This window comes from Mastigoproctus giganteus, chromosome 12 (assembly GCF_048544385.1).
Source record: "Mastigoproctus giganteus isolate SK-2022 chromosome 12, ASM4854438v1, whole genome shotgun sequence".
In the NCBI taxonomy this organism is placed as follows: domain Eukaryota; kingdom Metazoa; phylum Arthropoda; class Arachnida; order Uropygi; family Thelyphonidae; genus Mastigoproctus; species Mastigoproctus giganteus.
The window spans coordinates 46153795-46174042 of NC_143586.1; the positions used below are offsets into that span (position 1 = coordinate 46153795).

The window sequence follows — 20248 nt, forward strand, 5'->3', positions numbered from 1 at the left end:
ACTTATATACTTATTAATACACACATTCATACATAGGATAATAAATTACATACAAATAAAAGCATATATATATTTTTTTTTTATAAGAAAGCAACGGTTTAAAATATTATTAATAATGGTTTATATATATATATATATATTATATTATATATATAATATGATACATTGAAAATAAAATGAATTTAGTAGCTGGGTGGGAAACATGTTCTAGCAGGCCAGACACATTTGAGTTCAAGTCATAATCGGGTAAGTAGTTGTCAAGTCAGTGGTGCCTCACTTTTTAAGTAGTTGTAGCAAGGTTTGTTCTCCTAGTCTCAAAATCTTTTTTGAGCAAACTCAGAGAAGGCCATGTAATGCATCTCATCAGAGATGAGCAATTGCTTATCTCCTTGGTTTATAGGTCTTATTTTGCTGGTTAATATACATCTGTGGGGATGATAATTGGGACATGTCATATAAGACATGGGCCCAATCCTCATCAGCACCACAGGTACATTTAGAGTTCTGTATGAGGCACAATTGACATAGTTTTGCATTTGGGGAACCATGCCCTGTTAGCAAAAATGTGGTGTCTAAGCCTGATGCAAACCAGGGTGGTGGTTTGAGGGAGACAAGGGTTACCTGTGGCAGGAACCTCCTAGTGATTTTCCTTTTGTCTGATTGATCCCACCGTCCTGCCATTGCTGGTATAGACAGGTCAGTTTCACTTCTGTTTGGGATCAGCTGTTAAGTTAAGGTTAATAGCAAAGATGTTGGCAGCGATTTGTCTTCTAAGCCAAATTCAAGCCTCTTCTTATTTCTTCCAAATATAGTGACTGTGCTGCATGCCTTAGTTATTGTGAGTAGATTGACATGCTGGATAGATCCTAGTTTAGTTCTGTTGTTGGCTAACAACATACTAGGATATCAGACTCCAGCCCTGTAAGGTATTACTGGGAGGAAGATTTGTAGATGAGTGCAAGTGTCTTCCTTTTTAACCCCCAGTCAGTTCTGCTAACTCTGGCTATCATGCCAGCATAGCTTCTTAGTTTGCTACCAACATTTGCAAGATGAGGGAAGAAAGTTAGTTTAGAGTCAAAAATGACTCCCAGATATTTTAACTCTTTTGTCAAGGCAATCTTTATACAATATAAAGCATATTTTAACTCTTTTGTCTGCAATCTTTATCTGAGGCAGTCGTCTTATGTCTAACTTTTCTTTTAAGAGGATGGATTTGGTTTTTGTGCTTGAGATAATGAGCTTGTGGGTTTTTCCCAGTTCTGTAAAGATTCAGGGCATGGTTTGCACTGGCTTCTAGGGCCCTTCTGGTGTTCCCCTTCACAAGGAGAACAAGGTCATCAGCAAAGGTGACCTTGTCCACCTGACCTGTATCTGCTCCCAGGAACTTGTCCAGCACCAGGTTCCAAAAACAGGGCCCCACACTGAATCCTGCGAGCATCCACAGGTAACATTCCTTTGTATGCATTGATATCTGGTTGTCACTGCAATTTTCCTATTATTGAGATAATCCTTAATACAGTTGTATAAATTCTGTGGTACTCCAACATGTACTCTCCTGAGATTGCTGGGCCACCATAAGGTATCAAAAAGGCACCAGCAAAATTTATTAAAATAGTCAGCATGCAATTTTCTTGTACAGTTCGTGCTGTTGTCATTAATTTATTTATTGCATCCTCAGTGGGTGCCTCCGTAGCCAGGTGGGAAGGAGCAGTAGTGCGTATCATATGCTTCTTGATTAGACCGGGGTTCGAGCCCGTCACCACCAAATACAGAAGATGCGGGAATGACCACCGCATATCCCAGAGCAATCTGGCCTTAGTTGCTAATGTTCCTAAAAACCAAAAAAAAAAAAAAAAAAAAACAACAAAACAGTCAAACATCCAGGTTTGAATCCAAACTGTTTATCCGACTGGAGGTTTGCATTTAGGTAATGTGTTTCTAAGCAGAAGAGTGTCTTTCCAATACCTTGCCCAGTACTGGCAACAAGGCAATTGATCTGTATGACTTCAGTTCGTTGGAAAGTTTTTCCAGATTCTTGAGAATTAACCTGAGATTAGCTAATTTCCATGAGCTACAAAATACTTCTTTGTTTAGAGAGTTGTTATATAGCTGGAGAAAGTGGTGAGGTTGACTTTTAGCTAAGGTTTTTATCATTTCAGGTGCTGGGAGATCATGGTCAAGACATTTCTTTTCTTTTGTCCTGCTGATTGCGTCGTTTAGTTCTATTGTGAAGGGGGAGGGTTCTATATCAGGAGATGCAGATGCCTCATTTTCATTACAAATATTGGATTGTTCGAAGTTGAGAGCTTGGCCATCCTTTGGGAACAGAGAGTCAAGCATATTATTGACTGTTCCATCCCAAGTATATGCTTGTCCTGTCACAGTATTAGTGGTGTGCGTAACATCACCTTTTGGCGGCTTGGTACTATGCGATGCATAACACCCAAGGGTGTGCATTACCAGAGGTACCAACAAATGCTCTTCATGTTTCCTTTTCTCTCATTAATTGTATCTGTTTCTAAGTGAGTGGTATACCTCCTTCCAGGCTTCTACCTCCACTGGGGGCCAACCTGATCTAGACCTTTGAAAATGCTTTCTAGCCTGATGGACCCTTCACCGATGAATCCCTAGCTCAAGGCACCACCAGGAGAATGCATTTTTCTTGGTGGTTTTTCTTTTTAAATATGGCATCATTTTATTACGAATTTAGTAAATTTTGTCACCTGTTCATCAGGGTGTAATTGATCATTATGATGTAGAGAAATTCCCGGAAAGTGGAATTTAGTGTTTATTAATGTTATATCTGGTTATGTTATATACTGGAACAGGGAGTTTGATCTAGCTGGTGTACCAGTTGGAATGTAATTGCATGGTGGTCAGACATAGTCCAGGCCTCCTACACTTTCCAGTTTGTTATTTTGTTTGCCATGGCTGTTGTGGCTATAGTTACATGAATTGCACTCTCATGCAATGTGCTGCAGTATGTTTCAAGATTGTGCGGTTGATTTAAGTCTAATGTGTGATGTGGCTACAAAATCCTCCAGGTCCTGTCCATCTTGGGTGCCTGGTCTGTTAGGTCTGTTTGATGTGGAACTTTCAAAATGATAACTGTACCATAGTGGTGACCTGCAGTTGACATCCAAGGATACCTGAGTTTTACCACTGAACAGAGAAGTTAAAGCTGTTTGTAGGTATTGTACATAAGGACCTATATCCTCTCCTGGTCTGCAGTAAAGTGAAATTATATGAAAGCTTTCCATAAGGGAAGTAATTTGGGCACAGGCTGCTGCAGAAGTACATAAATTGCTGATCTAATCCACCACAAGATATCCACCAGATATCTCGTGGTGGCCCATGAGATATCTGGTGGCCTCAACGATTCTATAGGATCTTGGATATCCTTGAACCCCACCCCCAAAGGTGTAGAGCTCTTGGATACAGGCTGTCTATTTCTTGTTCTTCCGTGATTAATTTCAGTTGGTCTACAACTGCACGAGCTCTTTGGGTATTAAGCTGTAGGAATTTCACTGCCTTGTAACTATTCTGATTATGAAGTGTACTCATAATCTATTTTCTGTTTTAGCTGGTTAACAACTTTAATGTAAATAGAACATTTTGGGTGTCTAACAGAGTGGTTGTAGAAGAGCCCAGCAGTTTTGCAGTTGGCACATTTTGTTTCCTGCGTTTTTGTACATTCTTTGTAGCCGTGGTCCTTAACGACGCAGTGACCACAGGTCTGCTCTTTTTAGGAACAGGTGTGAGAGGTATGCCTGTACTTATGGCTACCCCCATTCAATGTAAATTCTCTGTTGTTTGTAAATAATTTTCCATATTCTTGGGAATAATTCCACAATCCAGTTGCAAGTTTGCTTAATTCTTGTTCTGGTGTTATATTTCAGTGTTGGAACTCATTTGTTAGTCATCCACTGTCATGAATTCCTGGAAGTTTTTACCATCATACATCTGTTAGCATTTCTTTCTTGGTGTAGGACGTCTTTGTTCTGGCTGGTTAAAGCCAACTTTACCTATTACAACTTACGCAAGGACTGCTGTGTAATAGTTGCTGTCCTACTTCATTTTAATATCTTAGGGCCTCTGACTGCTGGGAAAACTCCATGTACTTTTAGGATACAGAGTAGAGTGAAGACAAATTTTACTCCAGACACATGTTACTATCAAAGAACAATTTAATATGCAGGTAATAATATTACTAGGTCTTGATCATACATTTTCTTAATAAGACACAGTCCTCATCAGTAACATATACATTTTAAAATACAGTCTTCCCGAACAACATGGATATTTGAACAACTCCACCTTGCAGGAGGGATCTTCACAGTTATTATAATTTACTTTTACACCCCAAATACACAAACTCCATATAAACTCCACGCTCTAAAGAGTTAATACAATTATCCTTAACAATAATCTTATGAACATATAATATTCCTTAACAATCATCTTATGTAACATGTATGATTCCTTAAGAACACTGAATGCCTTTCGGGAGTTCCAGTTAGTACTAATTCCTTCTAGTTTGAATAATTTTGCACGGGAGACATTATAAAAGAAAATTTGACCATTTACTTCCAGATCCACTTGTTAAATATTCATCAGCTGGATATCTATTCTCTTGTACCTTCTCCTCGAACCTTTTCTTTAACGAACTTCGGCTTTAATTCCCAAAAGCGGGGATCCCTTCCTCACGTTTTATACCATTTCTTTACCAAAAACTTCCACGTGCACAACCCTCACTTCTCTACCGACCACCTGACACCTCTACACAACGAAAAAAGCAAAAAAAGGACTCCCCAGTTTCGTGCCCTTCTCCTTATATATCTATGCCGCACCCTGTTTTCCCTTAATCCTTTTTTCCCGGAAAAATGATCATGACTTACTTTGAGTCAAAGTTCTCTCCTTTTCTGCAAATTTCTTTTTTTTTTTGTTTGTTTCATTACTGGTAAGCCAAGGCTTACATTGGTTTTGTCTAAGTCTAAATGAAATATAATAATGTTAGTTCCTTTGGTTTTGGGTCTGTCATTTTCAAACTGTATCTCGGACACCATTGGGTTCTGTCTGATTTTTTTTTCCTGCTTCCTCTTTGTCAGCTGTTTGCATTACAACTCCAGTTCCAGTTTGCTTTGTTCTTCTAATTCCTTGAATTTTTACATTTTTAAATTGATCCCCCAGATTTTTTGTTAAGGTTTGTTTCACTGGAGTCTAACCTTGAAGCCTCTGTGGGGGCCCAATCAAAATATGGTCTTCCTTGTGTTTAATTGCAGTCTCCTGTTTCTTTGCTTTGTTTCCAGCCTGATTAGTTTTCAGTACCTGGGCATAAGTCTGATTCTGATACTTATAAGACTGTTTCAGTTCCCTCGGTTTGCAATTTAGTTTTAAGGATTTGATTTTCTATATATAAGTCAGTTACAACTCTTTCTAGAATAGTCCAGTATCCAACGATATCTTTCCTTACTGTGGCTGTAATCTTACCAGTCTATTTCTCAGGCAGAGCCAGCTGTCTGGATTGTGGTTGTTATGTCCGTGGTGGGACTTTCTTCCCTTTTAGGTGATTTTTGTCCATGATCATAAAAATTAATTTCTCTTAGTCTTAGTAGCAGGTCCTGGTTTATTTTCTTCATCAGATGAAGTGGGAACATCCTTATCTGTTATAGTTCTAGCCAAGCATATTTATGGCTGCAGATTCTGAGATTCAGTCTCAGAATCTGAGGTCACTTTTTCACTATTTTTGTTGTCGGTATCCTTGCCCTTCTGAGTTTCTGTCTTAGTAGACATCTTGAGAGAGAGATTCAAAGGTTGGCTGTATTAATTAAGCATATACCTCATTAAAAAAGTAGCTAATTTGGTTGATATTTACTTGCAAGATGGGGGATCATATTTCCTACTGAATTATAGTTATATATAATGCTTCAGATATAGCAAAATAAGAATGAAATTTGTATTCCTGACACCTATTGCATTCAACTTTATTTCTTACTAGATCAACTTCTATACTGAAGGTAAACCTTATAATAAAGCAACAATGGCACCCAGAGATTGCAGTACCATTGTTGCCCCTTAAAGGCAGGGAAAGCCCAGATCTCAGTAACACCTAAATAAATAAATGAATAAATAACTACTAATGGTACTTACCTCACTGGCAGGGTTGCCATAAGTTGGCTGGGACCACTTTAATTAATAACTTAAAAAAAATTACCTCATTAAACTTACTGTGTATCATCCAGGTGGCCTTGCAAATCCATATTTAAATCAGGAAAATATCAGAAAACACCAAGTAACAATCAATGATTTTTGACTTGATTGGATGAAAGATGCTGTATACAGCAAGTGCTGTCTTCAAACAAAGGGATTCCCCTACTTGGAACTGACTCCAGTTTACAATCAAGCAGATTGATTTAGCTCATCTACACACAGTGGACAGCAACAGGTCTATTTTCCTGATAACTTCTGTGCATATCTCACAAATGGTCTGTAAAGTTGTGCCCCAGCATATATACAGTGAAACTTCTCCTAACGGACACCTCTCGTTAACAGACATCTCTCTCTCTACAATGGACATTTTCAAATTCCCCAACTCACCTCTATTGGTTTTAACGTGTTTGCAGCTTCTGTCTAGCGGACATTCTCTGTAACGGATGCAGACAGGCAATATGCACTGTTTCTTTTAGATTAGCACTTAATTTGATCTCCCCATAATGGACAGCGGGCGAGCTCACGGCCCTTTTCGAGGAACGTTTCTTCCACGTATTGCCTCAATCGTGTGTTTATTTTCTATTTCCAATTCTCTGAATATTATTAAGGTTTACGTCGTTCTAAACTCTTTTTCAAGAATTTTAAGGTATGTGTAAAACTTCTGATGAATTCGGTGCGTGCAAGGGGGTTGGCCTTTCGTCTTTTCAATTTCAGTTTTCAGTTTTGTTCAGTGTCGTGTGAAGTGCACAATGTCTTCTCGTAAACATTTAACTTTAAAAGATAAAGTCGAACTCATTAATGCATATGATCGGCAAAAAAATAGTGTTCGCAATCTCGCTGCAAAATTCAAAATCGGGAAGACGCAGGTAAGCGACATCCTAAAGGGAAAAAAATGAACTGCTCAAGCAATTTTGGCAACACGGAAATGATCAGGTTCAAAAATCATTTCCGAAAACTGTTGGACTTCAAATTGACAATGTTACGCATGAGTGGTTTTGTTGCGCACGTGCTAAAAAAATTCCCATTAATGGGCCTATTATTAGGGAAAAGGCTTTGGAGGTTGCGAAATCTATGGGAGTAAATGAGTTCAAAGCTTCTGTGGGATGGCTAGACAAGTTCAAAACTCGGAATAACATTTCTTGGAAAACCGTAAGTGGTGAAGGTGGATCTGTTGATACTGGGGTTGTAACAGAGTGGACCGTCAAATTGGAAGATTTATGTCGTGATTTTGAAGCTAAGGATATTTACAACTGTGACGAAACAGGGTTGTTTTTTAAAGCTCTTCCTGAAAAAACAATGAGTCTAAAAAACGAAAAGTGCCAGGGTGGAAAAATTTCTAAGGAACGCTTGACTGTACTATTGTGTACAAATATGCTGGGAGACTTTGAACAACCTCTTGTTATAGGAAAACCACAAAATCCTCGTTGTTTCAAGGGCATAAAGTTGAATCTTTTGAATGTTGACTGGAAGTCTAATAAAAAAGCGTGGATGACACGAGATATCATGAGCGAATGGATAAGTCACTTTAACCAAAACATGATTCGTCAGAACAGAAAAATTATTCTTTTCATGGATAATGCTGCATCTCACCCGCACATTGAATTGGTCCAACATTCAAATCGTTTTTCTGCCACCAAACACATCTGCAGAGTGTCAGCCCTTGGATCAAGGGATAATAAAAAATTTTAAACTTCACAACAGAAAACGTGTTTTAAGACATCTCATTGCAAACATGAACGATGTAACATGTGCGAGTGACCTTGCAAAGAAAATCAGCATCCTAGATGCGATTCAATGGATTTCCTCTTCAGTAAACGCAATTAGAAAACAAACTGTCGTGAACTGTTTTGTAAAGTCTGGCTTCTCAAACGCAAAAATTGAAGTTGTGAACAGCAATGTAGAGCACCAAGAAGAACAAGAACTTCGACATCTATTGATAATGTACGATACTTCAGCTACAAGTGACCCTGGCTACAAAGATATAGACTCGAACCTCACTACAGAAGATGGTGCTCTAGATATCAACGACATTATCATCGATATTTTTCAAGAAGTTACTCATGAGGATGAAGAAATGGAAGGAGGTCATTCTGTCGAAGAATATATTAACGACGAACTACGGATAAAAATAGAAGAAGCGCTCATACAAATCAATCGTTTAAAAATGTTTTTTGCCGCTGAAGAAGATACTGAAGGACTTTCGATGGTTTCTTCACTCCAAACAAATGTTGAAAACAAAATTATCAGCCGGAAGAAGGTGCAGAAGGAAATAAGTGATTACTGTATGTATTTTTCTTAAGATAAAGTCATAATATGCATAGCACATTTGTATGTATAATATTTACAAAAATATTGTGCAAAATCTGTATATGATTTAATTTAAACGTTTAACAATTTTTCTTTATCTCTTGTGTATGTAATTGTATATTATTTACAAAAATATTGTTCAAAATCTGTATATATTTTAATTTAATTTTACATTAAACGTTTAACGATTTTTCTTTCTTTCTTTCTTTTTTTTTTCTTTTCTCCCTCAGACTTGTTGTTAGCGGACACTTCTCTCTAACGGACACATTTTTGTTCCCCATGGCTGTCCGTTAAAGGGAAGTTTCACTGTAGCATGAGAAGGGAGAGGTTACACTAGTCTAGGGTGTCCATACGTCCCGGTTTTCTGGGATTCGTCCCGGTTTATGTGAAACTGTCCCGAAATTTTTTTTCGGGACGTTTAAATGTCCCGGTTTCTTATCACTAACAATTTTGCACAAATATATGTGCGCACAATAAAAAATTAGTAGCAGAGTTCGGAGCAGTGTCTTCAGTCGTGTCGTCAGTTACAGTCTGTTCACCGCCGGTTTGCAGCCACCTCACTATAAACGTTATAATGGTCAAAAAACTTAATCCATATAATTGAGGAGGTGGTGTCTAGCATTGATGGGCAGGCTTCATTTTTTGTGTATGCACGTGCGATGTTGTGTTCAGTTTCATTTCACGCGACTTTTAGTTTAAGTTCAGTGATTTGAATGTTCGGACGTGTGTTTTCTTCCTTTATTTTCAGTGCACATGACTCTATCAGTCTATAGATAAAGATAAGTGAGTTTTTGTGTAAGTTTTTTAAATTAGTTTAAACTGCGTAATAAAAAAAAATGCTAAACGTAAATATGTTTTCAAAGAGGACTTAGAATGGAGTTTCATAAAAAAGGAAAGACCCAAAAATGAGGCTGAATGCAGAATGTTGTTGTTATTTGATTTTTAGGAGCATTAGCAATTAAGGCCATATTGCTCCGGGGATATGTGGTGGTCATTCCCTGACCTTTCCGCATCCTCTATATTTGGTGGTCACGGGCTCGGACCCCGGTCTAATCAAAAAGCGTGTGCTGTGCACTGCTGCTCCTGCCCACCTGGCTACGGAGGCACCAATGCAGAATGTGCTCATGTTTTATCAACATAAGTCACGGTGGGAGATGTGATATCAAAGAACACGTTAATTCGAAAAAACACACAATGAAATTTCAAGCAACTACATCAAAATCTAAATTGGAACACTTCTTTGTCAAAGAAAATTCAAATGAACATGACAAGGTTGCCATCGCTGAACTTACGATGGCGTATCATTTAATTAAACATCAGTCATTTAGAAGTGCTGATTGCTCCTCAAGCCTTTTCGGTCAACTTTTTTGATGGCTCAAAAATCGCACAAAATTTTTATAGTGCACGAATGAAAACAATTGCATTAATAAAAAATATACTGGCTCCTTATTCACTTAACAAAGTTTTAAAAGATGTCAGTAGTACTGAATTCTTTGGAATTTCCATTGATGCAAGCAACCATAAATCGGAGCAAGTATTTCCATTGTTATTGCGTTATTTCAACGACAAAAATGGTATGCGAGTTAAGCTTCTTAAAATGAATTGTTTATCTGATGAGACATCAGAAACTATCGCCAACTACATCCTTACTTCTCTGAAGGAAAATAATATCCCTAAAGAAAAGTGTATTGCGTTCGGAGCTGATAATACAAATGTTAATTTTGGAGGGATCGTCAGAAGAGGCCAATGCAATGTAGTTTCTTACTTTCACACTTATACTGTTTGAACGGAATGTTTAAAGGAATTTTGTGCTACCATTGATATAAAGTATAAAAAATTACTCTCTCACTCTAAAACTCGCTGGTTGTCATTATTTCCTGCCATTGAACGCATTTTAAAAATTTTTGAAGGTTTATAATCTTTTTTTTTTATCCGAGGAAAAGCCTCCTGTTTTTATTGAGAAATTTTTTAATCATCCATTGGGAGAAGCATATTTGTGGACTGCCCACAACTTTCTCAGTTTCTTCAATAACCAGATACTAAAAATTTAAAAAGCAAACATAACTATTTTAGAGGTTAAAATTATTGTTGAAGAAACGATTGTGATGTTAGATAATAGAATATCTGATCAATTTCTGCCATTTGAGGCTAGAAAAATTATTCAATGTGATACAGAAAATCAAAAAGTTCATAAGTTTAAAAACGAAATCATAAATTTTTATTTGACGTCTAAAAATTATTTAAAAAATTGGTCGAAACCCCTAGAACAATTCCAGTTCTTAAACTGGATGCTAATGAAAAACATTCCAAAATGGGAGGATATAGCAAATTCTCTGGAATCATTTGAAAAAATTGAAATTAAGTTTGATGAAAAGTTATTATATGATCAGTTTGGAGTTTTAAAAAAAATTGCGATAAACGAAATCGAAAATAATAAAGAATGGAACACATTGAGTTGTGTTGAAAAATGGACAACATTACTTAAAAAAATAGAATACCTTGAACAAAAGAGCGAGTTTATTAGATTATGTTCATATTTATTTGCAATTCCAGGTCACAATGCCAGCTGTGAGTGAATATTTTCTTTAATGGAAATACAATGGACTTGGTGAGCGTAATAGGTTATAGAAAATGCAATTATTACTTGTGTTTTTAATTTGAGGGACTTAAACTGCACAGATTTTAAGAATAAAATTAAAAATAACAAATCTCTGTTAAATGCCATGAAGAGTTCTGTTAAATATATTAATAAAAAATAGTTTTCATATTTATTGCATAAATTTTGTTGTTCAAATTTAAGAACTGTATTCTGTTTTTGTTAATTCTACATTTTGAAAATAAAAATGGGGAGCAAAGAGTCTTTTATTAACAATTTCCACATTTTTTTATTGGGGTAGGGGGGAAAGATTACTCCCCCAAACAACGCCATAAAATAAGTGTCCTGGTTTTGTGTTCTTCCAAAATGGACACCCTACGCTAGTCATTCTGGGATATTTAGTTGTTGCAACACATTATCCCATAAAATTAGCCACCATACTGTCAGAGCCAACAACAAGATTTAGTATTAGTAGTGACAAATTTGCAAGAAAACTAGCTTTTTAGCCAAAAAATAATAATGAGTGAGGTAAAAAAAAGAAAAAAAAACAGCACTTTCCATATCACTTGTTCATAAAACTACCCACTGACTGAAGACTGATTTCTACACATCTACCTTGCAACCATCCCTCCTCGATTTATTTGAATTTATGCCCCCTCCCCATGTGCATAGTCTGAGCATGAGGAAGGATTCCATCATCACTGAGCCTACTCTATCCATTCAGAACCTTAAACACAGAACTCCTTGCAGATATCTAGCCTCCAGACACTACAGTTTGCAGAATTGAAGCCTTTCCCAGTAAGAGCAACCTGTTGCTCTTCTCTGCACTTGCTCCAACAGATACACATCCTTTTCAAATGTGGCTTTCGCACCTGTATGCATTTATCTGGTTCATAGCATCTTTAAGTAGGCACTGCATACCAGTCATTAGAGATACCAAGGTTTTCTGTGATTCTTCTAAAAAAACATGTCTCAAACAATAACACTTCTTACCAAGCAGTGTTTCTACAAAAAAATGGTGGATCCAAGGCATCGTGTTTTCTCCATGCTTTGGTCAAACCTTAATTGTGAAGCGGTTGAAAACTATGGATATCAGGCCAGATGACCCTTTTTCGCTTCTTCAGTATTCGGTTTCTGTGATTCTCAGCTTTTCTCCTCCCATACAGAGAGTAGTGGTAGACAGCAGGATCTTCTGCTACTATATCCTGAACTGGAATGTCTGATGTGAGAAGCATCAGAATAGCTGCTGCTATCATGGTTGTATTGACATTATTTTGACTCTTGGGGCCCATTGCCCTTAAACAGTAACTGCACATTTTCTCAAACTGAGTCATTTTTGGTATACCATAGATCAGGGGTTGGCAACCTTTTTTTGAGTGAAGAGCCATTTTTGATCTTATTTTTAAAAAAAGAGAATCCGAAGAGCCTTAGCTCAACCTGGGGGGGGGGGGTAGAGCAGGAAGGTGTTTTATTAAAAATATATATATTTTGAAATATTATTTATTAATACTGAAAAAATGTAACAAACATCCAGTTAGGTACAAATGAATGTGACTTTTGCTGCTGAACTTCTTGACCAAGTCTCTCAACATCAGGTGAGTATACCATAATTTTCATCTTTAAAAATGCTGAGACTTGCATTGTTCATACGGTTTCTTGATTTATTTTTAATATAGTACCTGTTCGAAAATATTTACCCACAGAAATACATCCAACAAAAAACTGAGAGAAGTCCAAATACAAATATTTTCAAATTTATATACTTGTCCGGTAAGCAGTTTGGTCTTGCTTTTCAACTCGTATATCACCGTCCATTTGTCCAATTGCAAATCCTCAATTTCAGTTTTAAGTTCTCTAACTCCATTTTAAATTGTGCTTCATGTGGGCTAAAAGTTAAAGAGCCCCAGTTACATGTTCAAAGACCCTCATGCGGTCGCAAACCGCAGGTTGCTGACCGCTGCCATAGATGCTGTTGTCTTTGATTCGCTAGTATGGCTGCTGTTCTGGTGATAATTTTACCCATCCTTCAGATGCCTACTGTCATTCCAGTTAATCACTTGCTAGTTTTCAACTTCAAATGTATGCCACTTAATGATATACTCGATAGATTCAAGTGATAGGTTTCTTATAAATTATCCACAAGTGTATAAATAAGAACCTCATTGGATTGTGATCTTTTCAAATATTTAAATGGGAACTCTGACTTTAATAAAGAAATTTAATGATGGAAATATTAAATTTATTCAAAAATTAACACAGTTTTTCTATGTTAATGTTTCCATTGAGTTTCTGAAACACACACACACACACACACACACACACACACACACACACACACACACTTCCATAGTTCATTTTTGGAGAAAATTAGCCTTCAGAACAAAATGAGAATTGTTACATTTCAATAGATTTTGAATTTTTAGTCCTATGAAAATTACACAGTAATAGTTTTGTACCATATGGTCAGCTTTTAATCAAAATTTTGTTTTTGAAGTTCTGTTAATTTTTAAGTATTGTTACTAATCAATGTCTTTTCATTTAGACCCATTTGTTCCACCTGGAAGGAAAGAGAACACTGTGTTGTGTAAGATTTCCGCTTCCTCCCACTGTTTCTTTACTTCATTATTTTGATGTGTGCATCCAAGTTATTCATTTATTTTCCTGTTTTAAATCTCTGTTATGTTTTTCTTTGTATATTTATTTTTATTTCCTTCATATTTTTTATTCATTCATTTTTGTTCATAAATAGCAGTGCTATATTTTTCATAGAATACTAAGGCAAGAATTTTTATATTATATTCAAGAAATAAAAATTGGTGCAGTAGTTTAAATTTTGTTTGAGCAGTTGTTTTAACCATGATCTAAACTTTGTTTTATTAGTTGACCTAACACAAATTGAGGATGAATAAAAACATTATATTGTATTTATTATTATGTTTACTTATTCAAGTAAATAATGACTAAATCACAAATTTCTATAGCATTATATTTCTTTACTACCTTTGCATCTTAGATTTCCCCCCCCCACCTCTGTCTTTTGACATAGATTTTAATAAAAGTGTTTTTTCCGTCAAACAGTTTTGAGTAATGTTTTGAAAAAAGAACGTTGTATTTATGCATGGGTTTGTTAAGGGAAAGTCTTGTCTGACAAATTTGATAGGATATTATGATGTGGTTACAAAGGAACTGGATGCAAAAAATAATTTTGATATCATATATTTGGATTTCAGGAAAGCTTTTGACACTGTTGTGCATGGAAGACTATTGTACAAATTGGAGCAGAATGGTATTAAGGGTAAGTTGCTAAAATGGATAAAAGGATGGTTAAGTGGGAGAAGACAGAGGGTGGTAATCAATGGGTGCTGCTCTTCGTGGACTAATGTTATTAGTGGAGTCCCACAGGATTCAGTGTTAGGTCCACTGTTGTTTTGTATATTTATCAATGATATTGATGAAGGTATATCAGGCTTAATGTCGAAGTTTGCAGATGATACAAAGGTTGGCAGGGTTGTTAATGACAGTAATGGCGGTGTGCTACTGCAACAGGATGTAGATAATTTGGGCAGATGGGCTAAGAAGTGGCAACTGAAGTTTAACCTTGACAAATGCAAAGTACTGCATATGGGTAGAAGTAACCCCAGAGAAAGTACCAACTGTGTGGTACTACACTTAAGGTGGTAGAAAATGAAAAAGACCTGGGAGTAATTGTGCAGTCAGATATGAAGTTTTCTGAGCAATGCAGACAGGCTGCCAGGGCAGGTCATGGGGTTTTGTCAATGATATATAGGAATTTTGCTAGCAGGCAAAAGGAAGTGATTATCCCTCTGTATAAGGCAATGGTCAGGCCATGCCTTGAGTACTGCGTACAGGTCTGGAGGCCTCATTTTAGGAAGGATGTAGATTTACTTGAACGTGTACAGAGAAGGGCAACAAGATTGGTGAGGGAAATGAAGGGATCCTCTTACAAAGAGAGGCTTAAGTTCTGCAAATTGCAGTGGCTGGAGACTAGGCACCTGAGCGGTGATCTGATTGAGGTATATAAAGCCTTGAATGGGTTGAGCACGCTGAATTCTGATGGGATCCTTCCACTTGTTCAGATTACGAACCTAAGGGGGCATAAATTCAAATTAAGAAAAGACAGATGTAGAATTGATGTGCGAAAATTTGCCTTTAGCCAGCGGGTGGTTAATTGCTGGAACAAACTTCCATCTGTCGTTGTGGAAGTTGATAGGTTGAATAAATTTAAGGAGGAACTAGACAGGCATTTGGAGGCAAAGGTGTGATTTTTTTTTTTTTTTTGGCTGATACTGCATAAGCTCATACACCTGCTTTCTTGCATCACATGCCACTACTACTACTACTACTATTCGAAAGTGTTATCAAATTAAAACCATTGTCTACTCTGGGTAGTAGAAATTTTACAAAGTATGCTGACTTAATTCTTTCTCTAGATTTTAGATACTTATTATCATATTGCATATGGTAATAAGAATGCAAGTGACAAGGAATATTCTAGATACTGATGGCAGTTTCTTAAATAACTGCACACAGTTGAAATACCATAACATATTTTAGAAAGAGTTTACATTTGCATTGCATTCTGTTATCTTATTCCTTTTATTTATTCATTTATATTTTATTTATTACTATTGTTATTTATTTTTTTCCCCTAATAATGTGAATCTGATACCATGTGTATAGTATATTGATTACCTGTATTTAGCAATGTTGTTTTCTAGATATTAAAAAAAATATCCGCTATTTGGTTTAATAGAAGTATTTTATTTTTTAAACTGTGGGAAAGCTGGTGGGAGGTGATTTATTTCTTAATTAATCACTCAGCATTACCTGTTTCTGTTTAGAAAGTAAAAATATTTTGAAATATTTATTTATAAGTAGCTAATCCAGTACAAAGATAATTCAATTACTATGTTGCCTAGACAAAAGAATTTCATTATTAAGTGTTCTCATCCTATAGGACCATGAATGATGATCAAGTCAAGCCACGGTCATTAAGATTTACCTGGAGTATGAAAACAACTTCATCCCGTGATCCAAATGAGATTATGCAAGAAATAAGGAAGGTACTAGATAGGAACAACTGTGACTATGAGCAGCGAGAAAAGTTTCTCCTGTTGTGTGTCCATGGAGATCCCAATACAGACTCCTTGGTCCAGTGGGAAATTGAAGTTTGTAAGCTTCCCCGCTTGTCATTAAATGGTGTGCGTTTCAAACGTATCTCAGGAACATCTATTGGATTCAAAAACATTGCGTCAAAAATTGCCAATGACCTGAAACTCTAATTCATTTAATGAATAAACATAAACCTGAACTCTATTTGGCAGTGTGGTGGAAGGAAGTGAGAATTTTAACTTGTGCATAAGACAACTTATGCTTACACTTGGTTGTCCTGTCATCACTCCATAAGCAAAATATATGATAGCTGAATTGTGAATTACTTTGTGTATACTCTTCTGTAGCTGCAGGAAGACTCAGCACCAAGAATCGTATAGTAACATCCATATTTAAGCTGTTAGTTTGTCTTTCGAAAAACCTTCCAAGAAAACTGACACTTGGCTTCCATTCTCTTTTTAGTAAAAAATGGTTGGTGTACAGATGGAATTTTCCTTCCATAGAAATATGATGCTGAAGTTTAATCTTCTGTGACTAGCTCATAGATTATAAATTTAATTAGTAACTGTATTCTACTGTAAACAGTAAGTAATAAGCAGGATGCTTATTCAGGCTGCTTTGAATATTTCATAAAAGTACCTTTTTATAAAGTACTTTTAAAGAAGGGACTATTTCTTTTTTTCCTGCAGTTAAGGGAATGTTTTTAGAAAAATTAATTTTGCTGTAAATTTTATATCAATTTTCTACAAGCAAACAAAAAAAAATTACCTTACTTTTAAAAGGTTAAAAATCAACTTCTATTTGCATTTTTCTCTGTATCCAAAACAGGAATTTGTTTGAATAATACTAAGCATATCTACAAATATGTCAATGCAGGATTGATTCACTTTGTCGTATATAACTACATGTGTGAAGTAAATAATATAAAACTTAAAAAGCCTTATTTTTTTAGTTTGTAATCTTCCTTGGAGTTCAGAATTGGAAAAATGTGAATATCAATTTGAAGAACTTGATGAAATGGATTTTTAATTTTTTGTAGTATTGCATAAATCTTATGTTGTAGTATGTGGTGTACATATTTCCTGTTTTTTTTTTTTTTTTTTCAGTATTGCATGTACCTTAGCTGTAGATGTGTCTACAAAATTATGAACTTATAGGGTGCTACAAATATGATCCTAAATAATTTGTTGAACGTAACTTTTTAAAAGAAATGCTGTGTAGAATTTTATTTGTAGCAGTTTCTTTAATTAACTACATTTGCCACCAAATTGTTTTGTGCAGTTTAATTTTGTGGATAATCATTTGTGATTTCTTTCTGAACTGCACTAACCACACTTCACTTTTTTGATACCAAATCAACTGATCTACAATTCTCTCTTGCTCGATCCCACACATGTACAAACAGAAAAGGGAGGAATCAGTAAAATTAGTTTTTTTTTGTTTATTATTATTATTATTTAATATAACTATTTTAAACTATTACAGCATAAATACTTAAAAATGCTTTCAGCTAACTTTCAAATTCATAATCAGTTTGCTTCATGTTCATTTTTTGAAATTTTTCTGTTGATTGCCCACAAATTATGAACTGTTTTAATCTGTCCTCTGTTTTCAGCTCATTCAGTATTTAAGTTTTAGACTCATTACATCCTTTAAAATTGGTTCAGCAAATTACTTAGTTTGTGCTTCTATTTATAACTCATTTTTAGAATTGGGAGGATATTTATGAAAGCATTATATTGAATTGTAACACATGAACCACAGTTTTATAATATCAATTCATTACTTATAATGGTGATAGATTTAAATTTTAGCAGTAGTCTTTTAGTTTAAAAGAGGTCCACTTCATTCTTTTACTTACAATTTATAATTTTAGATATAATCTCTTGATATTTTTAGTTGATGTCTAGAAAATAATTCTTTCTTTCTTTCTTGTCTTCTTTTTTTTTCTTGCTCATTCTAATTTTCTTTCAAAAAAAAAAAAAAAAAAAACTAGGTTTTTGTATACCCTGATAAAATTTTAATCATTTGGTAAAAGAACTCGCAGAAGGCAATTTGTCTTTATATATTCACAAGATAAATTGAAGTTATTCACAAAGCAGTTTTAAGTGTAATATTTATGTACTTATATTTATATGTTTTTAGTATAAATATTTTTCAAAAGTATAGAATGCTTTTATAAGTTTTGCCCCTCTTTATGATCCAATAGATGACAGAAACCAAGACATGAGAGAAAAAGAGAGGGAAGGTAGAGTACTCCCCTTTCATATGTGAAGACATACGTAGGGGCAGGTGTAAACATATCTTCTTTCTTAGCCAGCTAATCAGGAGGAGGCAGTCTGGCAATTCCCAAATCCCATTAGGGCCAAGTATCCCTGGATGTCTTCCAGCCCAGAGCTTGAATGCATTACGTATGTAGCCAGCAGCACTGCAAGAACAAAAAGAGAGAGAATCAAATCATGAGCTGACTGTTTATATAAAAATACCTAAAGATATGTCATTGTGCATTTTGAAACAAGATCTAAAATCAGATTATTATAATATATTTGTTTACATGGTTATTTAAAAACTACAAATTATATTATTGAAGCATTACATATTGGCTACTGGCATACTCGGTGTAAAATTGCAACACTCATCTCTTGATTTTATTTTGCTTCTTTAAATCTCTTAAAATCTAATTCAGTTCACTAGAAAAGATTTTAATTTGAAATTAAAAAAAAAAGTAGAAATATTGTTATTCTTTCATTGACAGGTAACCTGTCTGTTGTTGAATTGATGTAATAAAAAGTAAATTTGAAGTTTTGGGGATTTGGGCAGTGTCCTGTGCCAAATGAACTATAAATCATCATATAAGAAAGAGAGAGAGGGGGTGGGGGAGATATAGCCTAAGTCAATTTCCTCTTTTACATCTGTAATAAGAAATAACAGTATCTTTTTTACAGATTTTGAAAATTTGTAAAAAAATTATTAGTATTCTGCTTCTAAAAAATAAAATTGCATAAAATAACAAAGCTCATCACAAAATGCACTACAATTCCAAAATTGATATTTCTAAGAAACCTTATTTACTTAAGAAAAGCTAAAAAAATTAATTCCTTTAAAAATATAAAAGATAAATTGAAGAATCGTCATAAAAATTTTAAAACATTGCTGTGATATAAACACTTAAATCATAACTTTTTTTTTTTCTGAAAATGCAACTGCAATAAACTAGATATTAATTTAGACACAAAGGTGAATAGAAAATGTTAAGGTTTGTGAAATCTTAAAGCCATAATTAATCATTGCATTGATTAAGAGTGGTTATTAAAAATATACAAGTGACTAAGTGTACTATTGTGTAACCATTATAATGATTATAAATGCAATTCTGTAATTCTAACAGTTATCTGTTAAAGTAAATGAACTTACTGATGAAACAGTTAAATTCACATTTGCCTGCCAGCAAGTAATGTGAATAAAGCCACGCATTATTTTCAGAAATTGGTGTTAGAAACACTATAAATATAAAATAAAAGATGGTCCATGATATTTTAAAGCATGAGTGATCTGATGTTTATGATTTTGCTTTTAGTGACATTCTAATAATAAATTTCTTAAAAATTGATTATATCCATAAATGAAAATTGTCTCAGAAGTTCTCCAAAAGAGAATAAAAAAATATATATTTTCATTTGGAAATTGGCTTATTTATACTGTAAGAAATTGGAAAACCACTTAAAATATAGTCAGTTCATCTGCAGTTGTAGAACATACTACTGATTCCATAATTGTCATACTTAGCAAATTTTATCATATAAAAGTTATATCAGATTACAGTTTAAAATTGTAAGTGTTAGCTCTTACAATGGCCAATTACAATGGATATAAGAACTGATCTAGTTTAACACTGATATAATATTTTAAAAAATAATAAAGGAAAAAAAAAAAAAAACCTTCATCTAATCACATATGCATGTGTGTAATATCATTTTGTACACATTTTCAGTTCTTACGCAC

The 20248-nt window shown here is 34.8% G+C and overlaps 1 protein-coding gene across 1 annotated transcript in view; it reads left to right on the forward strand.

Moving 5' to 3' along the window:
* LOC150077008 (MAP/microtubule affinity-regulating kinase 3-like) overlaps positions 1-16689 on the forward strand; it is a 392997-nt gene extending 376308 nt beyond the window's left edge. Inside the window, 1 exon segment of the mRNA XM_090386570.1 lies at positions 16092-16689. Coding sequence (XP_090242696.1) covers positions 16092-16416 — 325 coding nt within the window. The 3' untranslated portion in view covers positions 16417-16689.
* The last annotated feature ends 3559 nt before the right edge of the window (positions 16690-20248 follow it).